The sequence below is a fragment of the Girardinichthys multiradiatus genome, chromosome 3, assembly GCF_021462225.1.
Source record: "Girardinichthys multiradiatus isolate DD_20200921_A chromosome 3, DD_fGirMul_XY1, whole genome shotgun sequence".
NCBI classification, from domain to species: domain Eukaryota; kingdom Metazoa; phylum Chordata; class Actinopteri; order Cyprinodontiformes; family Goodeidae; genus Girardinichthys; species Girardinichthys multiradiatus.
The window spans coordinates 29415126-29432563 of NC_061796.1; the positions used below are offsets into that span (position 1 = coordinate 29415126).

The 17438-nt window shown below is 41.1% G+C and overlaps 1 protein-coding gene across 4 annotated transcripts in view; it reads left to right on the forward strand.

The window, feature by feature from the left end:
• The first annotated feature begins 212 nt into the window (after positions 1–212).
• The window catches only part of myh14 (myosin, heavy chain 14, non-muscle), a 38538-nt gene continuing 21312 nt past the window's right edge, over positions 213–17438 (forward strand). Inside the window, exons 1-10 of one of the 4 annotated variants that reach the window (XM_047360537.1) lie at positions 213–535; positions 5191–5371; positions 9584–9790; positions 10974–11130; positions 12028–12055; positions 12949–13063; positions 14328–14375; positions 14649–14660; positions 16996–17088; positions 17170–17233. In XM_047360537.1, coding sequence (XP_047216493.1) covers positions 5204–5371; positions 9584–9790; positions 10974–11130; positions 12028–12055; positions 12949–13063; positions 14328–14375; positions 14649–14660; positions 16996–17088; positions 17170–17233 — 892 coding nt within the window. In that variant the 5' untranslated portion in view covers positions 213–535; positions 5191–5203. Of the gene's footprint in view, positions 536–5190; positions 5372–9583; positions 9791–10973; positions 11131–12027; positions 12056–12948; positions 13064–14327; positions 14376–14648; positions 14661–16995; positions 17089–17169; positions 17234–17438 lie in introns of those variants that run through there. The other 3 variants (XM_047360536.1, XM_047360534.1, XM_047360535.1) reach the window with 3 other exon arrangements.

Here is a 17438-nt window from a genome sequence, read left to right on the forward strand (position 1 = left end):
GCGCAAATCCCCCCACTTTAGCGCGAGAGCACCGCACGGCACCTGCTGCCCTTCCTGCTGCAACCCTCCTGTTGGCTAACTCACACGTCAGTCAAGTTTAACCCCGCCTACCGCCTTTTACCATTGGCTGATGATAGAGAAGTCTGCGCTAACGTCAATGCAATTGGTCACGACGCCCGTTAGCTGCCCCTTGTAGGGCGGAGAGCTAACGCCGCATTCATGAGGCGGGTCGGCGGCCGAACTAAACGGTTTCATTGGACTCCGCTCTCTTTTAAGACCGTCTGTTCGTACTTGGTTGGTCCATCGCCAGGAAGCAGTTGTTCCCGGCTGAAGCCGTCGTCGTCGCCCTCGGTGCTCTCCACTTTATTCCCACCGCGGAGAGTGTGCGGCTCCGCTCACAGAGCAATGCGATGATAAAAACCGCATATGCGGTAAGGCTACACACCTACCAGGCAGCGAAATATCCACGAAACAACCTCCGTCTGTTTTCTCCTCATACCGCAGCCTTATCAACTAACCACATCGCAATCTGAAGGTGAGACATTTAATTGCCTTTAACCTATTCTAACACGTAAGTAGCCGGGGTCTCATATTTCAGCGGAGCTGGCTAACCTCGCTTGGTTTGTAAATGTGAGCTCAGAGCCTAAACATGAAACATTAAGGCGGCTGATGACGTTCATATCGATTTTAAAATGCCCTTTGTCTAATCTTAGAATCTCGACCTATATATTAATAGGCTGTAGCCAGATTTATTTTCTTAATATATGAATAGAATGGTAGTGATGAAGATGTGTGATTGAAAATGGATCATTTTTGTCAGTCATAAGCTGGAGATGTATGGTGTCCTCCACCCAAAGGTGTGGTTCTCTTCCTTAGTTTTGTGTTTCGGTTCAGAATTTTGCTGGTTATTTATAGGGTCCACCTCGCATCTGTGCCTCTGCAGCCCGGCCTTTGTAGTTATCATCATGTCACCTTTCCTCAGTGTCTGCTTTAAAAAATAAATCACCCCCCCCCGATGCACTGCCACTTCGCATCAAAGCTGAGAGGAGAAAAAAAAAAAAAAAAAAGGCGTTTCCAGCTCTACCACCGCCACCTTTTAAATACACACGAACAGCATATTAATTCCTCACACCCACAGGAAGACAGACAGAGTGGAGAGGAGGAGGTGGACCCCCGCAGTGGATGACCTCCGTGCAAACTCAGGGGGTATTATCTGTGGGCTGCTTTATTATGGGGTGTTGCTATGGAGGAGAGCAATCAGGTTTTTGGCAGCTGGAGTTCAGCTGCTGCAGGCGTTTGCTGTTCAGTCCACGCTGTACTGCGACAACCTGAGGTCCATGTCTGCGTGAGTGTCCTTTAGGAGGAGTGTGATACATTGCAGCTATATGGCAGATAATGCAAAGTCCTTTGTGGTTGCTGATAAAGCTGGGAGAGCACTGACTTGTATTCAGATTATTTAGTAACTGACTCATTTAGGCTGGGACTTTTTCCTTATGATGTCATCGGTGGCTTTGTTTCATTGCTATAACATGACATGTTTCTAACAGGCATGGGCTGGTATGAAAGATAACCTCGGTTAAAATTACTACCGAATTCACACAAACAAAAATGCATAATAGCATGAAATTGTATTTAGATTAAACAGAAAATCAAGACTCATTGCCCTTGCTATTAAACATATTGATCATGAAAGCTATAATGATGTTATCTATAACATTTATTTTATTGTTAAGCAGGTCTTAAGCAAAAAGAATAAACTAGGCATGGACTGAAATAACATTCTCAGTGTATGACAGCCTTGTGTAAAAATACTTCAGTATCACAGTCTTTATATAAAAATATAAGACAACAAGAAAGAAAACAAACAATTACGCCTGCAGCTATAATAATATCACAAACTATTACAGTCAGAAATAGGTTATCTGTTATGTTTATTATGATACATTGACTAAAAGCAAAACTGAGATAATTTAGTAGTTTTCAGTAGTTTAGTGCATAGAATATTATACCTTTTTGCCGTTCTGCTTATATAGAGTACAAGTATAACAAGGTTGCTGGTACTTAGTCTAGATATCTATTTGAGTGGCCAGCTTTCAGTCAGCTGCTGCACTGATATGCTGCTATGCAGTATTCCCTTTATAAAAGCAATGGCTTTCAGCACCATGAATGTCTACACGATTGTCTCCAAAACTATTTCCAAACTTCCAAATTTGTCCTTTCCAGTAGGCGAGGAAAAAGGGTAGGAAACTTCGTTCAGCCAGCTGACTGACATAGCAACATTTTGTGTCAAACAACCAGAGAAATCCTCTCTCCAAAAGAACATTAAACCAAAGGAGTGTGATGGACTTTTTCTTACGATTTTGATACAGAAACTGTTAGAGTACTTTGGTGTACCTTGATATCGGTAAGTGGCCCATGCCTAGCATAAACACCTGCTAAATCAATCATTCAGAGATCAGAATGAGACGTTTTCCCTTGAGCGGTTCTAATCAATTATCAACAGGTCATATACCCAAATATCAGATAATTTTCCCAATCATTGACTGCACCAAAGTTACGGTCTATGAGGGAACAGCATACACTTTCATACACCATTTTGAGTTGAATAAAATAAAGATTTGGGTCATATGCTTTGATGCACACCTGAGAACATTCTTGTAATTTTTTTTATGTCTGTTGGATTCAAAACTGCTTTTGCTAAGCCAGGTGCAGCACATGTTGTTGTAAATCTTTTATGTGTTATAGCCTTGTAGAAAAAAATTGGTCGAAATCAGCCGGTCGTCAAGACATCAAAGAAAACTGGAAATTCGTACCGGCCAGCAAAAACCCGATCAATGCATCTCTATGTATTAATAGTATTAAAAACTAGTAACCAGAATCTGCCAGTTTTCAGCTTGTTTGACCCAAACTGGTGATGGTTTGGTCTCTCATTTAAAATGCAAGCTGAGCGCTAACAGCTCATGCTAACAACAACACTCTTTGGTGTGGAAGTTGTTACTGAAGGAAGACTTGAAGTCATTTATTTTCTCTGTCAGCTAGGTGTATCAAGAGGTCATTTGAGAAACCACAAAAGATGTAAGAAGCTATTTCAGTGGAAACCTTCTCTACACGTTATGCCTGCAGCCGGCTGCTTAAACAGACTTGGCCATTATAGCTCACCAACTGCAGTTTTAAAAAAAACAGTATTTTAATAGGTGTGATGGGTCACTCCTTTGTTTTCCACATCGTAACTCTGTGTTTTTTGTGACTGTCTTTCTTGTAAGCAAAGGGAACAGTGTAGTAGTTTTTTTCTGCCATCTGACTTTTAGCAAGCAGCAAAAGGTGGAGGAGGGTTCATCAGAAATTTCAACAAGAATCTTGTGAAAAGGTTATAAAAAAAACTTTGAGATATACAATAAGAAAGCCTATAATCAGACTGAGAGTTTTTTTAATACCACTTTGGGACTGCATAGTTTTCATACTGACTTTCCGGGTGTTGCCAGGTCTTTTGTGAAGGCGTTCGCTCCACGCCCAATGTTGAATTGGAGTTACAGGTATGGGTTAGGAGCAGAGATATAAAGACGCAGCAGAAAAGAGTCAGACTGAGGCACACAACAGGAATCAGGCCTGATGACAGGCGCTGAGATGCTGTATTACCTAGCACATTCTTTGTACAAATTTGGACAATAGGATGCATGTTGGATCGAAGTTAAGGTTTGTCTCGTTGCTGGTGACATCATTTGTATACCTTGTGTCTTCTTGTCCTTTTACGAAGCCTAGTTATAGTGATGGGTCATACCTTTCAGATTGTCGCTTGTTGGTAACTAATGATCTACAGCAGCGGTTCCTGAACTTTTCAGCTTCTGGCCCACAAATTAGAAAGGGAAAGAGACACGTGACTAGGGCTGCAACTAACGATTATTTTGGTAATTGATTAATTGATGAATGATCAGATAGAATAGGAGATTTTGTACAGAATGAAGGTGAAGCTAAAGCTATGCCACTTGAGGAGTTCTGGATAAAGCATACTTACAGACAAAGAAGGTTTTTCATCTTAAATGCAAAATGTATATATTTTGTGTACAAATTTGGTCTGATTGCTGCTCAGAGTGGGTTATTTTTTCAGCAAATGGTATGTTTTAGAGTCTGTGTACTCAACTTAAGGATTCTTCGATTACTAAATTAGTTGACGATCATTTCAGTAATCGATTAATTACAATTAATCTGATTAAATGTTTCATCCCTTCTCGTAACCCAGACTATTGGTGTGCAAGTATTTGTACTCAGTCAGTAAACAGGGGTACAGTGACAGACAAACAGCATCAACAGGCAATATATTGGTTTTATATATTTATAGGGACTGTTTTTTTTGTGAAGAATATGAATCTCAACTTTGGGAACTGTAACCTTTTATAATCTTTTGCACATTCACAGTCAGGACAGATTCTAGGAGACTGTGGTGTTCACTTAAGATTTTGTTTTTGTGTCACCAAAGTTTAAACCTATGCTTACTCAGTTTACTATAATAAAGACTACAATATCTGCCTTTTCCACTATTGTAAGAAGCTTTTTCATTGATCCTACTGCTTTGTAGTTGTTGGAGTAAATCTAGAAACACCCTGTTGTTTTACTGCAGTCATTCTGAGTCTGGATCGCCTGCATGTGTCAGACTGTAACCACTTTTAGCAACTGTCACCTCCGCTCTCACATGGCCACCAGCCTCTAAGGCGACTCAGCGTTTTGTCTTTCCAGTATGGCCTTCCATGCATTCCTTTCTGAGCTTTTTTCTCTGCTGGGATTAGTGGGTTATAGTGGAAGGAGGTTCTTTAAACCAAGAGTTTGATTTGTTTTGAACTTTCTCTTCACCATCCCTCCCCCAGCTTTGCTGTCATGTCAGTTTATGCAGTCAACTGATGTGTCTCGATGTTCCTCCAAGCCTTCCTCCCTCCTTTCTCTCCTCTCCATCCACAAATCTCCCAGTTTGTCTTCCATTTTCGTCATCCTCTTGATTTCCCGCATCTTCCATCTAGGGCGTCCTCTGCCCAGCCTCGGGTTTAAATGACCTGCATGTTGCTTGCATGCTACCCCAGCTCCGTCTGCACGAGTGGGTTCTGAAGCGTGTGGTCTCTCGACACAGAAACCCAATCAGCCTCACCATCCACTGAACGAAATAGTTTCTAATCTTACTTCTCTTTTCCCGTTCTCTTCCAGTGCCAGCAGTACCATGTCCAGGCCTACGGGGGGCGTCGCCAACGATGTCACCCGCTTCCTGTCGTCGGGCGTGGGGGCAAGCTCTCCCACCAGCAGCTCCCCGGTGTTCTCTGCCGCCAGCCAGGCCGACTGGGCTGCCAAGAGGCTGGTGTGGGTGCCGTCGGAGAAGCATGGTTTCGAGGTGAGCTGTCATAGAAACACGCCGACTCTTCAGCCTTTCCTGTTTACCTAAAACAATAAACTAAATCTGTGAGCATCCTCCGGACCCTGGCTCATGCATTCTCATATTTTGCACCTCTTCAGGTGTTAAAATATGCAGGGCGTTGTGACAATAAGCCATTATTTAAGGGCTCAGAGCCATTTGATTTTTTGCAACTTGTCCCAACATTCTTTCTTTACACTGTCTAAGCTTTAATCTTCTTGTAAATTATTTGCCCCAAGTGCGTTCCCTTAAAGGTGTGTCAGGCAGGTGACGCAAAGGAGCACTGGGTGTGTGCTTTTGTCTTAATGTCTGGATCTTTTTAATCCATGATAGTGTTCTGTTTTCTCTTTTTTTCACATTTTCTTAATCTGTTTTTTTTTTTTTTTACTGGCATATTAACTCTCAGCAGCTCTCACAAGGCTCTTGACATAAAATTTATGTTTTTCAGTTCATTCCGAGCATTAGAATGATGTGCATTTCAGGATCTCAGTGAGCATATTTTAGGACGTGACTCATGAATTCAATGCCCTGCCTCAGAGTGTCCTTTTCTCTGCTGGACTGGTTTCATAAAAAGTTCTATGAATAGAACAATACGCTCCTTCAGCTTCGTGATGTTAAGGTGGCCGTCGCAGAGACACTGACTTCATTTTACACTCATGTTCTCAGAGAGATTAAAAATAAACAAGTTAGTACACAGACAGACAGGAAAACTGAGAGCCCTGCATGTTACCCTGCAGTTTCATAGTCTCAGCATGCGTTTACCATACTGTAGAGACACTGGACCACATATTTATATATGTTGTGCATGTTAAGTAGCAGAGAGAGCAAAGCGATGGTCCTGAGACATGGTGACAGCAAGATCCAAAACAAGAAGAGGTCCCTCTCCGCTGCTCTGCCATCGTCTATTCTTGTCTGCTGTCCAATGCATTCACACTAACACTGTGGAGCTCACAGGGTAGGATTCCAGCAAACATTGGTCCAAATGTAGCTGCAATGTGCACTCATTGGCTGAAATGATTCGCTGCCTGTTAACACGAATGCTGGATCAACCCATCACTTGGCAGCATCTCAATGCATTCAGGTATCTAGATGTGAAATGGACGACAAGTTCAACCAAGCATCAGAATGGGAAAGAAAGGGGATTTAAGTGACTGTGAATGTGGTGTTGTTGCTGAAAAACCGCTGATCTGCTGGGATGCTCAACCGTCCTTGGGGTTTTCTGGAAATGCTCTGAAAAGAGGACGGATGGAATCTGCTTTTATGTGGACAAAAAGGCCTTGTTGATGTCAGAGGTCAGAGGAAAATGGCCTGACTAGTTAGAGATGATAGTAAGTAAAACAGCAGCAGGAATAACCACTCGTTACAGCCAAGATATGTCGAATACTGGATCAACATGTCGAACCTTGAAGCAGATGGGCTACAGCAGCAGAAGACCACAATGAGTGAACCTCCTGCCAGCCAAAAACAGGAAACTGAGGCTATAATTCACACAAACACACCAAAACAGGACACTTACTGATTCAAAAAAACATCTGGTCTAATGAGTCTTGTTTTCAGCTGCAACATTCAGATGGTGAGCTCAGAATGTGGTCATGTAATGGCGTGGGTGAAAGTTTATTGGACCTTAGTACTAACTGTGAGTTCTTTAAACTCCACGGTCTACTTGAGTTTTGTTCCTGTCCATGTCCATCCCTTTATGACCGCAGTCCGTCCTCTGATGACCATGTGGCGAAGCTCACATCATGTCAAAGCGGATCAGAACAGAACACCAGATCTCCATTCAACGCAGCACCTTTGGAATGTGGTGGAACTGGAGATTCACATCATGGGTGGGCAGTAGGGCTGCTCAATATATTCTGGATCTATCACCATCACAATTATAGTGTGTACAATATTGATATCGCAAAAGATTCATGGAACTGTTGTGCTAAAATACTCCAAGTGCCACAAGTTCACACTTGGCAAGCTGATCTAGTGTTTAGATTGTTGGATGGAGTCTCACTGCAGCAGGTTGTCCATACCTGACAGTGTCCAAGATGCAGACGGTCACAAAGAGCGCTGGAATCACTCATGACAAAGAGATTAGGGAGGAAAATGTTGATTTATTGACAGTGATATCGCCATTGCAATACTTACCAATAATATCACGATCATGTGTATATGAACCAGAACATCTGGGGGACGTTTGCGACACCTTGTTGAATCTATACCATGAAGAATTAAGGCCGCTCCAAAGGCAAATGGGGGTCTAACCCAGTTCTAGTAGGTGTACCTAATAAAGTGGCAGTTGAATGTAGGGTCCTTCGTGCTGTGAAGCTCCAGACTGGAGTGGACTGGGTCCTCCGTAGTGAAATGTCAGACACATTATGGCCTTTTATTTTATCATTCTCTAGGTTTTCTTAAACTGTGTTGGAAAAAAAAAAGAAAATTGAGTTCAGAAAAGTGTTTACATTTCCAGACTTCTTTCTATTATCTTAAAAATAAAAATGTAAGTTTCTGAAAAAGAAATAGTTTTTTTTATTTGTAATTTGCCACATCCAGACTTCCGACTCATTAAACATTTTGGTTCTTAGTTACTGATGGATGCATGCTCAGAGAAAGTAAGAAATGGGTCATCTCATTATTATTTAGGAGTTTAAGCTATTAAACCCTTATTACAGTTTTTTGTGTTAAAATTCATATATTTCATTTTGTTTGACATTTGTCTTCATGTTCTACCTTAGAAATCTTTTACCTTTCATTTAATTCAAAGCTAAATAACAAAAGTACAAGTTCTTCCTTTAAATTTACAGTCTTGTGTGAGGTTTAAGGTCAGATTCGCATTTAAACTAAAGCAGTGGCTCGTGTTACTACACAGCATCTTTTTATAACCTAAAATAGGAAAACTTAATGTTGCTGTTAAATATTGCAATGATGATATCAGTTGCAATTTGCCCAGGTTTTCCTTACTGCTCTGCTTTTTTCCAACAGAGATTGCGATATCAGTGTGTGGACATTGCAGCGACGGCTGTGATTTGAATACGATGCTGCTCTAACCCAACATTAATAAAATTGCGCTGGTTGTATGTCAGTCATTTTCTGCTTCTTCCATAGTGGGTCGGGGGGGGGAAGCTGGTGGATCTCCAGCAGTCTATGAGCGGGAGGTGGGGTACACCCTGGACAGGTCGCCATACTTTGCTCTGTTTTTAAAATTTCTCTTTATGTACAGAAATATTTGTATTTTGTTTGCTTTTTCAGTCGTATTGTGTCATTTTTAGCACTTGATGAGTTTTCTTTGTTTAGAGCTATGAATCAGTCAGACATGGAAAAGTTACTGACTCCCAAGTGATGAACCAGTGTTCCAGGCAACTTAGCAGAAAGACTATTTCCAAATAAACTGAATACATGATATATTATTAGACTTGACTGCATTTATTAGTAGTTTTATTCTTTACCATTTCTATCTATTTTTTATGTATTTTCTTTCTACCTTCCTGTATTTTGAATGTTATCTGGTAAACTGGAGCTGTTTTTAAATGTGCTTTATTACTAAATATGAGTTGTGTTGGAGCTGAGTTGAATCTTAGACTTTAGTAACCAGAAGACACTATTTGCTCGCATTACCATGAAACACTGCCAGTGACAGCTCAGTTCAACAGGTGAAAAATAGTGCTTTAGCTCAAACAAAGGGATCTCCAAAGAGCTTTTAGGTGACTTGCAGTAGATTGTCAGCTGAAGGTCCATGCAGCTCTTCAGTCCAGTCAGCTGGATTTATTAAACACACGGCTTACAGAAACTATTAGTCTGCTGTAAATAGCTCCTTTTAGGTCTGACACCTCCTCTTCTGTCCTTCACTCATCTACTTTCCTTGTTCTTTGAGGGGAAATTGTGAAGTATGCTGTCATAGATGCAAGGGCTGGAAGGAGCAAAAAAGCACCGAAAGTCCAAAATACAAACTTGGAAAAACCACCAGAAAGAAAGTTGAAGAGCTATTGAAAGGGACAACTTCAAAAGATTCTACTACAATATGGCTTGGTGGAAAGAAATTACAAAGAAACATGTGCTGGTTGAAAACGTTTGCACATTACTGTTTATCAGCAACTTAAATTAAGTTGAAGTGAAATGTTCTTGTTTTATGATGCCTGCAGTGAAAAAAACGACTTGGGAATAAGCTCATCTTTCCAATAAATGGTAACCTTATGTGTTTCACAGTCGGCCAGCATCAGGGAAGAGCGTGGCGATGAGGTGGACGTGGAGCTCACAGACAGCCAGCGGAAGTTGACCCTGCACAGGGAGGAAGTGCAGCGGATGAACCCGCCGCGCTTCAGTAAAGTGGAGGACATGGCCGACCTGACCTGCCTCAACGAGGCCTCTGTGCTGCACAACCTCAGAGAAAGATACTACTCTGGCCTGATCTATGTGAGTGCACGACTTGCTGAGTTTAACGCTGCATGCTTGTGTGCATCTCTGTGACGCTCAGATAAGTTGCAACTGTAACCGATACATCCCGGGGAGACAAGCAAGGAGTCTGCTTACAGTAATGTCAGCCGTAGTAGCAGGGATGTCCTCAGGTTCTGTTGCAGAAAAATGGGACGCCACAAATGACAATGGCCAAAGTGTAGGGAAGCGAAATAAGGGGGTTGCTACAAGCATTTAATAAAATATGCACCTGGGCACCTATGAATTCAAAGTAGAATAATATTAAATGAAATGTGTTAGATGTTGAACTTCCTGTTAATGGGATGAATAATGGATGTTGCAGCTGAGAGAAACAGTTAGGAGATGATAAGCAGATAGATTATTGATGTGCCTTAGAGAGGTGTATAACAGGATGAGATAAGATAGAACTGTGTGTATCAGTCATTTATGCCTTTCACTGCAACTGGAATGCATTATGAAAACATTAATGGCATTGATTTATCACAAAATCTGCTCACAGACTGCACTGACTTCTTGTTTTAGCAGGAATCTTCTCATTGAATTATTGAACTCAGTCATTCGTGGATTGCCTTGCAAGAGTATTTATACTCCTTGAACTCCTTGAACATTTTTTTCACAGGAGGGATGGTTTGTTCAGGGTGATGTGCAGTGTTAGTTTCTGCAACACGGCGTTTTGCATGTGGCCCCAGAAGTTTTGGTCTCATTTATTCACACCACATTGTTCTGCATGTTTAAAGGACAGTGTGACTTTTAAAGACAGTAGGTTATACTGAAGTTTATTTGGGGGATCAGAGTAAAGGGGGCATCATTTTCTTTCACTTGGTATGACTACTTCTGCATGTTTAGCCATGTGCATCGCAGATTTGAAATAATTGCTTGTTGCAATAGTTTGGAACTACATTCTTGTGAACCAGGGACCAAACTGGTAGGAGATGCTTTAGAGACATAAGCAACGTCTCGAGATTGGGAGCAGAAGGCTTTCTGCCGTAGAGTTCTGGTGTTTTTGACAATACAAAAGGTTAAAGCTGGAGGGAACAAGCCAAATAATGTCTTCACTGAAAGGTTGTCTTGATCAAATTTTCACTTTTTATACATTATTCTGGAATTGTCATTCAGCTTATAAAGGCCAATGTAACGCTCCCTGTTCCGTGTCATTTTTCAGACATATTCAGGGCTGTTCTGTGTGGTGGTGAACCCCTACAAAAACCTGCCCATCTACACAGAGTCCATTGTGGAGATGTATCGGGGCAAAAAGAGGCATGAGATGCCCCCGCACATCTACGCCATATCAGAGGCGGCCTATCGCAGCATGCTGCAAGGTAACGAAGACGTTGTGTGACCTGTGACTGACTCTGAGCTCCGTTTGGTGCACAATATCCTTCGTGATCTTTGATCGCTCAGCCTCAATGTGAAAGCTATTTTAAGGCGTGGTTGTTTCCTGACCTGCGGTTTGTTATCAAGCAACAAGTGAAAGAGTATTTTCACAACTGCAACGTCCAAGGGCAAAGCACCTTCCAATAAAAAGCTTGATCCAGCAATTTAATTGTGCGTTTGATGTGGTGAGCCATGATGTGTTTTTTTCCCCCTTCCCTGCCTGTCATGTTGACTTTACGAAACGAGACGGAGAGAATCCTCAGCAACCGCTCAAAAGCAGTTAAGAATTTATTGTGCAATGCTTTTGCATCTGCCTCTGCGTGTCTACCTGAAACAATGAGATGAGGCTCTGTGGCTTCTGTTGCCCTCCCTGAGGGGGCCTCGGGGATGGCAACAGCTGCAGGTGTGTTACTACAGCGATTAAACCTGTAAGACCAGTACGAATTCTTTCTAACTGAACGCGTGAGAATCTGCAAAAGCAAAAAGCAAACAGCATCGCAAACGGTGTCCACCCATTGAAAACCAGTGTTAAGTGTGATTCAACTGCCTTGGAGAGACCAGTCGAGCTGGTGATGGGCTTTTCTCTCCCAGTACTGTCTTGGAAACGAGTGACTATCAGAGATTTAAATACAAAGCTATCGGCTTAAAATCTGAACGTGAAAGAATTGCAAAATGTTTAATTTTCATGTTTTGGGTCAATTGAGCCTCAGATGAATAATGCGATATGACATGTTGCACCATGTTGTTGTTTATTTAACTAAAACTGATGTAAAATGAGGCAGCCTTTTGTAAGGAACCATTATGTGGTCCATATGTTCTAATACTGCGTTTCTCTTTCACAGACAGAGAAGATCAGTCAATCCTGTGCACGTGAGTACCCTTCAATGAGCCTCCAGTGTGTCCCTGTGTGTTAATTCTCATTTGCCATTAAGAGCATACCTCTAGACGTCACACTTTCAGCATTGGGGCGTCTGCGCGCGATTCACTTTCATTTGTTTTCAGTTGGGTCTATTTGAGCCTGGATCCATTTATAAATTCAGGTATCCTCCCAAACCTGGGCCCTGTCTAAATATCTTCATTCATGCTGCACACCGTATTCTCCTTCCTGTTGAAGCAGCTGCATTTTGTTCTATAAAAGTTTACTTCAGTTGTATAAAACCTGTGTCACAAATCAAAAAGAACTGAACCATAAATGAGAAAAAAAGTCAAAGTTTAACATGACGCCTGTCATATGAATTTAGCTTGCTGCCTGTCTGAACTCCTCACTTGTCTGTCTTCATTCCTGCTCTCCATGTCTTCCTGCCAAGATCTTCCTGTCATTGTCAGGGATCCTACTTTAGATCCCTCAACCTGTAACTGTATTTGGAGCTAGCAGTCTGCTTCTTTTAGATCTTTTTGTTCTGCAGCTACCTTCTTCAGTCCTGCAGAAGAAACAGCAGAGAGACAGACTGTGTTCTCCACCTGGTTTCTGCATAGACCTGTAATTTACCACGCACTGCGTGACCTCTGTGTTTGTTGTTGTAACCAAAGTGTGTTAATCTACCTGTTCCTGTGTGTTCTGTTGCTTTAAAATTATACACCATTCATAAATCAGGTAATATGTTTTAAGAATTAGCAGACAGACCAACATAGGTATTTACTGTCTACGTGCATGTGTCTTATATATGTTAAATGTATCGTGTGTGTGTGTGTGTGTGTGTGTGTGTGTGTGTGTGTGTGTGTGTGTGTGTGTGTGTGTGTGTGTGTGTGCCTTTGTGTCTCAGAGGCGAATCTGGAGCTGGGAAAACAGAGAACACCAAGAAAGTCATCCAGTATTTGGCTCACGTTGCCTCGTCTCATAAAGGTGGCACTTTGGGTAGAAACAAGGAAGCTGTACAGGTATGTTACCATAGAGACGGCGCACAAGGAAGAGTTATTGTGGAAAAAACAGACTTTTAGGGAAGGTTTAGGTGAAATATTTTAAGTAATTAAAATAGATGGAAAACAGAAGAAGTTAACAAGTCTTCAATTCTAAGTTTCGGATGTTTTTTTTTCTTATAATTAACACAATACCAAGGTGGAAAGATCTGGATGTACTACAAGACATTTAAAACAATGTTCTTTGGGCAGATGAGATAGAGTTAGAGATCTTTGGTCTCAGTTCTATGTTTGAGAGAACAAACACAGCATATCAACAGAAATATCTACTAACTGTCAGGCACAGTAGTGGTGGGGTGATGATTTGGGCTAAAATTTGCATAGCTTTATGGCTTTTTTCTTAAATACAATACAAACACTACAGTCTTCAATAAGCTCATGTCTTGTCTTATGCAGAGCACTTTGCTAGGCTAACAGTAACATGTTAAATCTCTGTTTTGATATGACTTGCTCATAACTGAGCTTGCTGCATATTTCAGCATGGTTCCAGTTATGTTCACTAACGAACATACTGAAAAATACAAGCTTCCTAAACTCGGCGCTTTTTTTTCAACGCCATAAACTTTCACGGCTGGTATTTTAGCTGCTCTCTACTTACGTCTCACCACACCAACAGCTATCTGGAGATCTCTAAACTCAGCACTCAGAGCAGGTCATATCACACAGAAAAAACAGGGAGCTGCAGCAGCCAGGACGGTATCTCTTACACCATTAACATCATTGTAAAGAATGTAGAACGCCTGGATTTTTAGGCATAATCCAGATTTGTTAGAAGAACAAAATAACATACACGGAAAGTTGTGTGTATGATAATTGGCTGCGACCCAAAATGCAGCATTACAGGCTAGCTAGCTGGCTATCAATGGGTAGTTCTGGCATGGAGTAACAGACAGTACATCCACAACACGGATTGGGACTTGGGTTTAGTTAGACACTCCAATACTGATTATTCATTAAAGCCTTGATAAGGACCTCGATCTGAGACTTGGGATGGATCAGGGTACTTCTGTGCAATGTAATTCTTTAGTCCAAACTTCTCTGAAATCCACTTTTTTCAAACGTCAAACTGATATAAAATCAGGATCCATATTTAGACCTCTCAGACTGGGGTTTCTGCTTTTTTCTGCATTTCCTCTTCATTATTTTTTACCCTCTTTCCTTCTTGCACAGTATTCCTTCATTTTCTCCTCCCTGCTCTTTCCTCTTCTCCTGCCTCCATGTTCAGATAGATGGGTCTCGGTCCCTAACGAGAGGCAGCACTCTGGTGAACAGGGTGAGTTAACTGTCCTGCTGCCATTTTATCCGCCTTTGCTTTTTCTGTCCTATTTTCTGCTTAATGAACCCCACAATGAGTCCAACTAACTCAGCAGGATAACTTCAAACATGTTAATGTCACTACCAACACTGCTTCTGCTAGATTTTGACCTGTTTAAGTTGTTTTGATTGTTGTCTTATTTGTCTTCTGTTTTGTTTGTTTATCCCATCCATCACCCATCCATGAATGTTCTCTCCTCATTACACTTCATTTGTTTCCACAATTCACCAGAGTTTACAATATGTGAGTATAAAAGCATTCAGCTAATTTTCTTTTGGGAAAATCACATTCTGTCCCTGACATGATTCCCTCTAAACAAAATTAAAATCAATTTTTTGTGGATTTTCTTTTTTCCTGACTTTTATTTGAACATCTGGTTTTCTGGGTTTCTAGATTGTCTATCTTTAATCTTGTTTTTTAATAGGGTTTATGTTTAATAGGGTTTATGTTTTCCTTTCACATTCACTAAAAGCCACTTGTGTTTGTTGAGCTGAGCTTTTTCTGCTGAAGACGTGACTTTGATGACTGCACAATATGTGTAAAGAGTGCAGATTTGCGTGTGTGATGGGTGTGAGTGAGATGCACATATTTCCTATTCCATTGCTCTGTGTTTTATCAGTGTTTTTCTGCCTTTGATGTTGATTGGGCTGCACATCCTGAGTATCTTTAGAGCATAAGCGTCCCGTGTAGCGAGGCTCTTTTAATTCCCATCTTTTGCTGTTGCATCAAAGGCTGCTGCTGCATTGGCAAAATGACAACTGCAGTAATGCATTGCAGCTTGCTTGAATCTTAAAGAATGCAGCATGTGTATCTGAGCTGCAGCCTTACGGTGCTTTTCAACCATTGTGTAAAATATCTCATCTGTGTCAAACTTCAGTCCTCGAGGGTCAGCATTCTGCAAGGTTTAGGTGTGTCTCTGCTTCAGGACACCTAATTAGATAATTACGTATTTAGCTGAGCTGTAGAACTTGATGTAATGTTTAGGACTCAATTCAGCCATTTGATTCAGGTGTGTTGGACCTGAGACACTTCCAAAACTTGCAGGAGAATGGCCCTCTGGGACTGGAGTTTCACCCCTGATCTCGCTTGAAAAGCGCTCTTATTCTTGATTGCTAATTAAATTAAGTGTCTTGAGAATCATTTGTTCCTTTGTCTCAAAGTGATTTGGAGTGGATGCCATTTTCTTTGAAAAATGCATCAGTTTGTGCCATTGCTCCTCAGCTATGTTTAAACACCGCCTTGCAGTATTCATCTCTATGAACTTTTTCACATTTTATAAATTTTCACCCCGAACTTCAATATATTTTATTGCTATATTATGGGATAAACCAACACAAAGTAGTGCATAAATTGTGTAAAAGTGGAAGGGAAATGACACATGGTTTTTAAAACGTTTTACAAATAAAAATCCGAAATATTTAGCGTGCATTTTCAGCCTCCTTTACTGTTATCCCCCTAAATAAAATCCAGAGCATCCCTTCAGAAGTCACTCTAGTCAACTGCAAACCTATCAAGACATAATCATCCAAGATTTGAACATCTCTCAGAGCTCTTTAATCCAGAATCCAAAAATGGAAAAAAGAATAGCACAACTACAGACTCGCTAAAACATAGCTGTCCACCTAGCCAAGAGGCCCATGGTAACTCTGGAGGGGCTGCAAAAATTCACAACGTATTTGGGAGATTTTGTCGACAAGACAAGTATTAGTCATGTCCTCCACAAATCTGACCTCTGTGGAAGAGTGGCAAGAAGAAAACCACTGTTTTAAATGGCGTCCATGATTTTGAACCACCGCCATGGCTCTTGGTTTGAGCTCCTCCTGGCATCAATATTTTGAGTTTTTTTAGCTTTTGGCGAACAGTTCACAGCTGACTACACTCATGGCCAATCACTGAACAGCAGTCTGTTCACGTCACATTTTAGGCCCCTAGCCCCGATGGGACCTGCTGACCAACAGGTACCAAGAAAGCCAGTACTGGGCCGGAAACGCCAGTAATGGTAATGGTCCCAAAACGGGCTGAGGGGAGACTACACATAACCCTGAACACACAGTCAGAGCTACAATAAAATGATTTAGATAGTTCGATTGATAGAATGAGAACTTGCGGCAATCTGTGTCAAGGCCTGAAATTATGCTGTTCACTGAATCTAAGTGTAAGCTATCTTGCAGAGAAGAATGGGCAAACATTTCAATGTGTGTAAAGTTGCTAGAGGAATACTCCAAAATATTTGCAGCTCAAATTGCAAAGGTAGTTCTACAAATATTTGATTCAGGGGGTTGAATACAAATGGATACCACACTTTTCAGATTGTTTAAAATTTTGTCAAAACCATGTATCATTTTCTTACTGCTTCCTAGTTATGTGCAACTTTGTGGTGGTTTATTACATAAAATTCAAATAAAATACAAGTTTGTCTTTGTAACACAAGAAAATGTAAAATAAAAATCAAGAGACTTTTGAAAGGAATTGTTGCTTCGATGCTCCATTTTTAGTGGATTTGATCTATAGATTTTTATCATAGTTTTTATCTCTTTTGCTGCTTCGAACCTGATCCGATCTTTCCCGTGTTTCCCAGGGTGAGCTGGAGAGACAGCTGCTGCAGGCCAACCCCATACTGGAGGCCTTCGGAAACGCCAAGACTGTTAAGAATGACAACTCCTCTAGATTTGTAAGATCTGTCTCTGGACAAGATCTCTCACACGCAGGTCCATCTTGAAACTGCTCTAACCCGGCTCTCCGTTGTTTTCAGGGTAAATTCATCCGCATTAATTTCGACGTGGCGGGATACATTGTCGGTGCCAACATTGAAACCTGTATCCTGACATGTTCCGGGCGTAAATCTGAAGTGTCTCTTTCTGTACCTAGCTTCACTATATATTTTTTGGAGATTTGTAGTTCTCTAGAATCTGCTTTTTGTTTAAAGGCTTGTTTGTAGGTTGTCACAACAAACAGATTTAAAGTATTTTTTTAAGTTTTGTAGGCATCAGATTCTTTTCTAGTGTAAGACATCCTAGAATT